General features: G+C 38.7%; 2 protein-coding genes and 1 non-coding gene across 3 annotated transcripts in view; 1 reads left to right on the top strand and 2 right to left on the bottom strand.

Moving 5' to 3' along the window:
* Window positions 1-10,577, bottom strand: part of LOC134817139 (forkhead box protein K1-like) — a 63,998-nt gene that overhangs the window by 38,633 nt on the left and 14,788 nt on the right. The window lies entirely within an intron of this gene.
* The window catches only part of LOC134817140 (uncharacterized), a 32,218-nt gene continuing 21,644 nt past the window's right edge, over window positions 4-10,577 (bottom strand). The window contains exons 8-11 of the mRNA XM_063826262.1: window positions 6,276-6,440; window positions 5,809-5,959; window positions 560-616; window positions 4-388 (exon numbers count right to left, since the gene is read on the bottom strand). Coding sequence (XP_063682332.1) covers window positions 238-388; window positions 560-616; window positions 5,809-5,959; window positions 6,276-6,440 — 524 coding nt within the window. The 3' untranslated portion in view covers window positions 4-237. The remainder of the gene's footprint in view (window positions 389-559; window positions 617-5,808; window positions 5,960-6,275; window positions 6,441-10,577) is intronic.
* LOC134817680 (5S ribosomal RNA) lies at window positions 1,508-1,626 on the top strand. Its single transcript, XR_010160554.1, has one exon. It is a non-coding gene; the product is annotated as a 5S ribosomal RNA (ribosomal RNA).

Genomic DNA, 10,577 nt, shown 5'->3' with positions numbered 1-10,577 from the left:
TTTTAAACGAAGTCATATTGTGAATAAATATTAAAGACTTGCAAATTGGATTAAAATTCAATAATTTACATAAGATACCGTTCACTGTCCAGGAAATTAACCAACAAACCCTTTCCTGGACGGTCTTAATCAATACAGGAAAACCAACAAACACAAAATTCTTCAGTATTGCAAAATAAAAATCAATTAATTTCTGAAAATAAGAAACAATATTAACCTGAGTCTTGGATTAAAAAATTAGCTGCCACCAGCCGTTTTCAAAGCTGTTTCTAAATCATTTAACCTATTGTCCAATTCTTCTTCAAAATAATCTACAAACTTATTCTCGAGTAGATCCGGATCGGATCCCACTTCCTCAGTCAATTTAGTCATCTCCTCCGGCTTATCCCTGCAATATTAGTCAGTCACGTGGTGTGTTCATAATTAATAAGATCCGATCGCTGCTTATTATCATCTATTATTGATCACATATGACATTACTATTGATCAAGTTTGAAATTGCCTCTAAAAGAGAAATTCGTTAACCTCATGTTAAAATGATGTAAAACTAATCACTCACTCGTCATCTAAATCATTCCACAGACTCTGTTGCATCTCACGTTGAACAGCTTCTAGCCTAAATAATGGAATATCATAGATAGTATCTAGCAATTTCCGTATCAAATGGTTGGGGCCGGGGCCATCAAAGAGTTGAAATAAATGGGACGTTTTCGTAAATTCTGCCAAAATTTCCAGACGTCCGGATTTTCAGAAACCACCCCCCTCCCCCTGCCCGGATTTGTCCGAAATTCCAAAACCACCCCCTCCCTATTTGCCGGACGTCCTAAGTAGATGGCTCATGGCCCCTCGAGGAAACCTGCTGCAGACCGATTTATTTTGATTTGAAGGGCTAATTTTTGGCGGAACGACACTGAAATTTATACGATATTAATTGGATACATTGTCATGTCATCTGAGTTTGAAGAAAGTAGACAACCTAGCTTGATAATTGTATGTGCTTAGTCATACTGCATGTTCAATTACTAGGGAGATATATAGCTAGTTGAAAAGTTAAATATCAGATTTAAATGCAGTATATATGAACGCTATATATATATACCATTCAGCATGCGCACATCGATCGCACGGCTGTTCTAGCGTGGATTCTAATCCGATAGGATTACGCCATTCCTGGTTGGACGACGTTCGCTGTCCTAGGGCGATCCGATCGCATTTCAGATCGTCGTCCGATCGCTCCTGATCGCTAGGCGCTCGGATTTTATTTTTGAGAGGCGATAGGATAAAAAAATCCGAGAGCCTAGCTCTAGGATTTTACGTTTCCGAGAGGTGTGCTCTCGGATTTATCATTTCCGGGAGATAAAATGCGTGTTGCGCGTTTCCGAACTCAAATAAAATTCCATCGAGATCGAAAACATGAAAAAAAAATTTAAAATATTAACTTTTAGTATGTTTTCATTCTTCCGTAAAATTAATGAGAAAATATAGAGAAGCAAAATTCATCATCATTAGATACGGCCATACTCGGTTGAATACACCCCATCTCGTTCGATCTGGGAAGTTAAGCAACTGCAGGCCGGGTTAGTACCTGGATGGGTGACCGCCTGGGAATTCTCGGTGCCGTATCCTTTTGTTATATTTCCGAAGAATTGTTTTACTGAACAGAAGAAATTGTGAATGGCTTTTTCAGAATTGCAGTGGTTATTAAGAATAGCATTTTATCCTTAGCAATATAGTCTATGTTCAAACGCAAGGAAATGTTTCCAAATGTCAGAATAACATGGCTTAGAATAGCTACAAAGTTTTGTCTGAAAGGGCTTTGTTGTTTCATTCTAAGATCTATCTGAAACATTCTTATCTGCTCAAAATTGATTAGAATATATTCTTAAGTTAACTTGAAGAGTACTACAAGGTATCCTGAAGTTAACTTGAAGGGTACTACAAGGTATCCTAGAGTTAACTCAAAAATTACTACAAGTTATCCTGAAGTTAACTTGAAGAGTACTACAAGGTATCCTGAAGTTAACTTGAAGGGTACTATAAGGTATCCTGAAGTTAACTTGAAGAGTACTACAAGGTATCCTGAAGTTAACTTGAAGAGTACTACAAGGTATCCTGAAGTTAACTTGAAGAGTACTACAAGGTATCCTGAACTTAACTTGAAGAATGAAGAGTACTACAAGGTATCCTGAAGTTAACTTGAAGAGTACTACAAGTTATCCTGAAGTTGACTTGAAGAGTACTACAAGGTATCCTAGAGTTAACTTGAAGAGTACTACAAGTTATCCTGAAGTTAACTTGAAGAGTACTACAAGGTATCCTGAACTTAACTTGAAGAGTACTACAAGGTAACCTGAAGTTAACTTGAAGAGTACTACAAGGTATCCTGAATTTAGCTTGAAGAGTACTACAAAGTATCCTGGATTTAACTCAAAAAGTACTACAAGGGACTGCACAGGATTGTGAGCCAACTGAAAAGTCAAGATGAAGTTTATCAACAGCTTAAGGGTTAAAGCCCTTTATTTTTCTAGTGGAAGTGGTTGCCGGGGTAATTACGCTGCTATTACAGAAGCTGATGACTCGGTCTCCACATCACGACAACCTATTTCTACAGAAAGTCAAACAAGAAAACATCAAAAAAATATGAACATCAATTGTATTGTATCATGTAAAAGGACTGCTAAGGTTAGCACATTTAACATAAGAACAGCCAGAGAACAGCACAAACGCATCGAACTTGCAGAACTATTTTCTCGAAGCAAGCTGCACATCCTTGGCCTGCAAGAATCGAACATCGGGTAGTGCATGCTGATTGCTGAGAATACCAGAATAGAAAAGATGAACAAAGGGATTCATCCAGTGATATCATCTGCGTGGAGAAACGCAGCTGGCGCTTCTAATGGGAGAGTAGGAATCATCTTGACGAGGACAGCAGCGCATATGAGGCTATAAGTCTTATAAAGTTATAAAATCTTACAGCGCAAGGATCCTCACCATGTCTCTTAATGGAAAGCCCATGCTCACTGTCATCACATGCTACAGTCCTACAGAAGCCTCATCTGATGAGGAGACATGAAATCTTTTTTGTCTAAAACCAAGCATCTTACAGTTAATTTAGTAGGAGAGGAGCCACACACAATAATTTCTAAGGACGGACATGCCTTAGAAGAAGTTGAGGATTTTAGTACAACGGAGCACGACTTTAGGTTACGCAATGCCAAGGCATGGGCTGCCTACCACAAAATGTAGGCTATATGGAGGTCCAATTTGCGCCGAGATTTAAAGATCCGTTTGTTCAAGCTACGGTTGAATCAATCTTCCTGTATGGAACGAAAACGTGGACAATAACAGAATCTTTGAAGAAAAGAATAGACGGATGTTACAGTAGAATGCTTCGGATGGCCCTAAACGTGGACTGGAGAGGACATCGCACCAACAAGGAGGTCTTTGGATCACTCCCAAGAGTTATTTCGAAGATACAGGCCAGAGGAATGAGGTTGGCTGGGCACATCCAGCGACATGATGACCTGGCAGCACACCAACTTCTCCTTTGGGAACCTAGGGAGGGGTAGACCACCGCTAACCTTCGTCTATAACCTAATAAGTGACACTGGACTCAAGAACACTGGGGAGATTAAGGAGCTTATGGCGGACAGAAAGCTTTGGAGACACATCATCGAGACTCGGACTCTGAAGCCGCCTTAAGTCAAGTAATTTAAGTCATGTGCTTTGACTTGCCCTTGACCTTCGTCATAGCCTCCTTTCATGACAGGAGAAAACATTTGCCACGTTTGGCACATTTCCACTTTGTGCATTCATATGGATTATATCTCGATGAACGAGACATCCTGTTTGCTATCGTGATAACATACTATCAATATAAACACACTTATATACTATGTAAACTATCTATTAAGTTAAGACATGAGAACAACACGTAGGTAAGACTCAGTGGGAAATAATTCACATTCAATACAATTAATGAAATGGCTAGAATTTTGTTTAAATTTTGTTTAAAAAACCCAAAAAAACCCAAAAAAACCCAATCCCAGTATTACCTTTTCTTGGGTAGGAGTTGGGTTTTTTTGGGTTACACCCCCCCCCCAAAGTATCCTGGATTTAACTCAAAAAGTACTACAAGGTTATATCCTGAAGTTGACTTGAAGAGTACTACAAGGTATCCTGGAGTTAACTTGAAGAGTACTACAAGGTTATATCCTGAAGTTGACTTGAAGAGTACTACAAGGTATCCTGAAGTTAACTCAAAAAGTACTACAAGGTTATATCCTGAAGTTGACTTGAAGAGTACTACAAGGTAACCTGAAGTTAACTTGAAGAGTACTACAAAGTATCCTGGATTTAACTCAAAAAGTACTACAAGGTTATATCCTGAAGTTAACTTGAAGAGTACTACAAGGTATCCTGAACTTAACTTGAAGAGTACTACAAGGTATCCTGAACTTAACTTGAAGAATGAAGAGTACTACAAGGTATCCTGAAGTTAACTTGAAGAGTACTACAAGTTATCCTGAAGTTGACTTGAAGAGTACTACAAGGTATCCTAGAGTTAACTTGAAGAGTACTACAAGTTATCCTGAAGTTAACTTGAAGAGTACTACAAGGTATCCTGAACTTAACTTGAAGAGTACTACAAGGTAACCTGAAGTTAACTTGATGAGTACTACAAGGTATCCTGAACTTAGCTTGAAGAGTACTACAAGGTATCCTGAAGTTAACTTGAAGAGTACTACAAGTTATCCTGAAGTTGACTTGAAGAGTACTACAAGGTATCCTAGAGTTAACTCAAAAAGTACTACAAGGTTATATCCTGAAGTTAACTTGAAGAGTACTACAAGGTATCCTGAACTTAACTTGAAGAGTACTACAAGGTATCCTGGAGTTAACTCAAAAAGTACTACAAGGTAACCTGAAGTTAACTTGAAGAGTACTACAAGGTATTCTGAAGTTAACTTGAAGGGTACTATAAGGTATCCTGAAGTTAACTTGAAGAGTACTACAAGGTATCCTGAACTTAACTTGAAGAGTACTACAAGGTATCCTAGAGTTAACTCTTATAGAGAACTACAAGTTAGCTTCAAGTTATCATTTATCTACTTAATTTAACCTAAACAACCTCCATGTTGTTGTAACCTGCAGGCAACCGTGGATCAACTTAAGATAAAGCGATGATATGATCCTGAAGTTAACTGACAGAAAGCATGAAGTTTCAACCTACAGTTAGATATGCGTCGTCTTCCAATTATATCGGTCCTGATATTTGAAATTTGATCGCCTCTCGGATTTGCTCTCGGATCCTATAGGATTTGAGTATCCTATCGGGTCCGAGAGCAAATCCTATCGGCACTCGGAATTGTTAAATCCTATCTCCGCTAGGATTAGCGCTCGGATCCGATAGGGTTTTAATTTCCTATCGGGTCCGAGAGCAAATCCTATCGCCTCTCGGAACTTACACATCCTATCGCCGCTCGGCGATAGGAATTCATCGGAGGTATCCTGGGGGGACTGGATCGGCGTTAGGATTGATAAAATCCGAGAGATCTCGGGCGCGCTAGGATAAATCCTAGTGTAATCCTGTCTAATTAGAATCGCAGAAATCGACGTTCTGAACAGCCGTGATCGATCGCGCGGCCAACTGTGCGCTTTGTGTTCAAGAAAATTTGTAGTGCGCCTTCCATCAAACATGCGGCCTAGAGTGCCCAATTTTAGCCTCAAATAGCCACTTCATGTAGGATGTCGCGACTTAAGTCAAAATGTGGCAGCTAGCGAAAATCTAGTTCATGATTCACTCACTTGGTCCTAGCAACCTTTACAGCGAACGAATATCGTGCGTTAGTAAGATAAGCGTGTGGTGGTCGTCCGGCATGTTTTATCTCGCAGTGGAATAGTGCTACACGTCCGTATCTGTTCTGTACTGACATCACAATGTTGGATAAATCTTCGTCTGTAAAATGAAAGTTTCAATTGTAAAGTTAGTTCCTTAAATCTAGAAATAAGAACTATTAATTATTTGTCAGGTCTATGTAGTCACCTGACGACTAAATAGCATTGGTGTTTTAAATTATACAGCTGTTTACAGGCAGCTGGAGTCAAAACGCTCAAAGATTTTATTAAAAGAACTATATACGATGATTAGTGATCATGCACCCCTCAGTGGTTGCAGCCCCTAGTAGATACAGCTGTCACGCCACCTTCAGGCTTCATAATAGAAAACTAATTACGTTCATAGTAATTAACTAATTAACTAATTAATTACTTACGTTCATAGTAGACCGTACCACCCAGATGTCCCGGTTTGAACTCAGGGTTAAGGTAGAGGAGAAATGTGTACTCATCCTTGTCGTAGCAGTCTTTATGTATCCTTGTGTGGTCCCATGCTCGGTTCAGATTACAGGAAACGTCGTAAGGGTACCATCCTTCGTGGCCTGAAATTTACATTAAATAAGGTTTTTAAAAGTTTGACATGCAGCTTGGTACGATTACTATTAGTCATAGGTAAAAGTTCTGAGGATTGAAGTGGTTAGTGGATATCTGAACTATGATAATCCAGAGTTTTCTGATACAGTATTATATCATCTTTCAGTCATGAAGTATAATGAATATCTTAGGTTTCTTCTCAATTCCATATACTATTATGTAGGCTGAATAGGTGTGTAGCAGTAAAGACAAAATTCTAACTGTTAGAATATATTATACTAGAAACCCGCTAGTCGAAAGCTTTGTTCGAGGAAATTTTAAAAATCAGTTATGTTTTAATTTCTCTTCATCATATAGCTCTGTTATACTGTAGACATAATGGAATTTATCTAACAATGGCGACAGCGTTGTTAGTATTCGGATTCCCAAAACGATACTTTTTACCGCATCAAAAAATACCAATCACAACCCAAGTTATGAATATAAGTCATAGCGTGAGCGTAAATGTGAGCTAGTTTTGAAATTATGACGTAGCATACAGCATAACAACGCGCGTAGTTAAAATGTTTTTGCTCGCGCACGTGCATTTTAACGTTGCTACGCAACAGCGCAGTAAACCTTTGCTAAAATAACGACATTATTCTAACGGTTATTTTACCTCACTTCTGACGTTAATTATAAAAAATCTAAAGCCTAAATCAAAATTCTAAGAATGCTATAGCCTATTCCTATCCTTTTTCTACAACCCTGCTAAAAATGGCGAGGTTTCAACTCCATTTGCGAGCTGGGTTTGGCATCACCAGAGGGTCATTTTGAGGTCGATTTTCGGTGTTTTTTCTTCTATGTCCCCGTTGCCGGGGAAATTTCGTCAAGTTTAAATTATAGTATAGATATTTATATAAAGAACTAATATGAAATATATTATTTATTTATCATCATTGCTTGAATACTCCTCTACTCTTTGACATAAAAGGAGACAATTTAAGATGCATTTAAAAGCTTAACGGTCGACACACATTATCTTTTTGTTAGTTTGATATGTGTCTCTTACCATTTATCATCGCCACCACAATTATACTTACCGTGTTAGATGTACCAATCTACTTCAAGTAAGTTAGTAATATACAATAGATATTAGATATGTACTATACTACATATTTGAGAGGATGTAATGGTTATTTTCGCATGTAATGGTTATTTTTAGGGAAACTAACGAAGAAGGGTCGTTTTCATCATTTTGTTGAGAATAAAAGGTGGTGAAATGTTAACTGACGTCTATTTATCTTTTATTCAAGTTTTAATTGTAAAATATTTACTTTAGTGTCGAATACGATAGAGGCTTTGTTTCTTTTACTGTTTGTTATAGTAGTTACAGTACGGTTTAATTTATTACTTCAGATATTTTATAGGGGAACCGGACACGAGGGCGTAGGACACAAGTGCGCTACTTTCTTTAAAGGGTGGACACGAGGGCGAATCAAATGAATCACATTAACATGGACAAATGGGTTTTTTGATGTTCTCAACAGTCTGGTTGAGGTAAAACTTAGCTCGAAGAATTGGATCTACTCGCGTGTAAATTTGAAACAAAACATAGTGATGTGACAAATAATCCCCCAGATTTAAACGAGCCAAAAATTGAGAGATTTTTCTCAAATATCTCAGCCAACTCAGCAGCAGATTTTGGCGTTTGGTAACGTGCTTAGACCAATCAAACACTGCCGAGATGTTCATGTGACAAACTTGGCCTTCAAAATATCGCAGTCGCTGACGCTACGGTTACCTGGGTTTAGATCAGGGGTAGTACGTACCAAAACAGGTATTTTCTTTGGGTAGACGAATTTCACTGAGGTGTGTACTGTGTTCACTCAATTTCAAACCATCAATCCTCTCAGTTAAAACGACCATCATTCAGGACGGTTTTTGTTCCGCCTTCGTGTCCATTCTAAAATGAATCATGTGATTCGCCCTCGTGTCCTCCGCTCTTGCGTCTACCGCCCTTGTGTCCTACGCTCTAGTGTCCTATACCCATTTTATAGCTGTATACTGTATAGTAGTAGTCGTTTTCTTATATTTTCACATATTTACCTTTTTAGTAACTTAAGAGGAGTTTTACAATTTGAGTGTTACATTGTCAAGCTATGTAGTAGTTGTATTAGTGTAGTTAACAGTCATTTTCAGCATTTTGTTGAGAATAAAAGGTGATACTTGTGAAATGTCACTAGTCATATGATATAAATGTGCATCTGTACTCAAATTAGCCCTTATGTGCCTATAGCTGTCACTTTTGTGTTATAATTGCTCTAGATTGTAATTATACGGGTTCAATGACAGTATGTAACAAGTGATGTTCAACATAATTGCAATGTCAACATATTGTGACACTTCTTTTGTCATTTTAAATAGAGGACGAAGTAAAATAGCTCTCTTCTTGAACGTTTGAATAAACATACTTACTCAGCTCTCTACTACTCTATTACTACTACTCTACTCTTATTAAGCTCTGTTGCTGCACACCCTTTACACTCTCTTGCTACCTAGCAAGCTATGACACGAGAAAGCAAGAAAGACCCGAATTTCCAATGATCACTACAAGTAACTACACGCTATACGGGATGCACAATAATGCAGAGAGGTACTCGTGGACTGCTTATCACATCTTCGTTCTCCTGTCTTCACTCATTGGAGATACTGTCATCCTCTACTCATCTTTCCAGAAGGACGCTTTTAAAGTTCACCAAGTAATAATCGCAGTAATCCAGCACATAGCCGCATCTGACATCATAACCTCCCTAGTTCGTGCCTTCCCTAGATCCATCTCTCTGATCGCCAACTCCATGGTGATAGGAGACTCTCTGTGCTATGCTACTGCTTGCATTATGCGTATAATGTTTCCAGTGGGTGCCAATCTCATCGCAGTTCTAACTACCTCCAAACTGTTGATGCTGAAATTCCCTCTCCGACCAGCGAACTGGACCAGAAGTAAAGCTCATCTGGTTTGCAGCGCCATCTGGATCATCGCCGCTTGTGATCCGGTACTCTTGTATTTTATTGACAGTGGGGATGTTATGTTCCGGTATAAAACCTATTCCTGCAGTTACATTTCCACAGCTAAGATAACATCTCTTCTTTCCTTTGTGTTTGTTTTTGTTCCCGTAACGATCATCATCGGCACCACAATTCCCACTCTGATGTATCTAGCTACAGCTAGAGAATCTGCAAGACGAGTCGGAGGAAGAGATCCATGGCAAGGAATTTTGGCTGTGGCCCTCACGGCCATAGTCTACCTAGTTTCGGCTACACCGATTATTGTTTACTTAATCAGCAGAAAATTTGTTGCGCCAGATCCAACAGGACCATTTGAGTTTACTCTGTATAGAATTGCAGTTTTCATGACGCTGCTTAACGTTATGTCTAATTTCTATATCTACGCGCTCACGATCAGAAGTTTCCGGACGTTCCCACATTTGAAAATATGTAAAATATGTTCATTTGTTCCGGTTTCTCTGCGATCTTCAAGAGGTTTTCCAGGTGTACAGTTTATTTATTAGATGAATAAAATAACTATGAATGTCTCAATTTTACACAGTACTTTCAAACGATAATTATAGAATGAAAACTGACAAAAGCACAGAAAAGTCCTTGAAGTAATTACAAAGTTAACCAAGGGTGTCATTGCTTTCACCATCGCTGTAGTTAATGGAATCTATTATTTCAGCAGCCCAAGATACTCAAGGAACTGAAGCAGCTGTAGAAAGCAACTCGCAATTCCATGAAACTACTGCAATATAGATAGAGTGACGTCACGACAGACAGAGTGACGTCACAACAGACAGAGTGACGTCACGACAGACAGAGCGACGTCACAACAGACTGAGTTACGTCACAACAGACATAGTGACGTCACAACAGACAGAGTGACGTCACGACAGACAGAGTGACGTCACAACAGACATAGTGTATTTACATTTGTTTTTTAAACTTTTTAATGAGAAAGTCCTCTTTTGGAATGCCATTTTGAATGGTAAGGGGTCGTCCACATATTATATAGTTATATATATGTGGAGTATTCCATGGTACGAAAAGACAGTTTTCAAAATTCATCGCGACTGTCAACTCAAGGCTAGCAGAACTTGGCCTCCACA

Source organism: Bolinopsis microptera, chromosome 6, assembly GCF_026151205.1.
Source record: "Bolinopsis microptera isolate Bmic1 chromosome 6, MBARI_Bmic_1.0, whole genome shotgun sequence".
NCBI lineage: Eukaryota > Metazoa > Ctenophora > Tentaculata > Lobata > Bolinopsidae > Bolinopsis > Bolinopsis microptera.
This window is presented reverse-complemented; position numbering and strand designations above follow the sequence as displayed.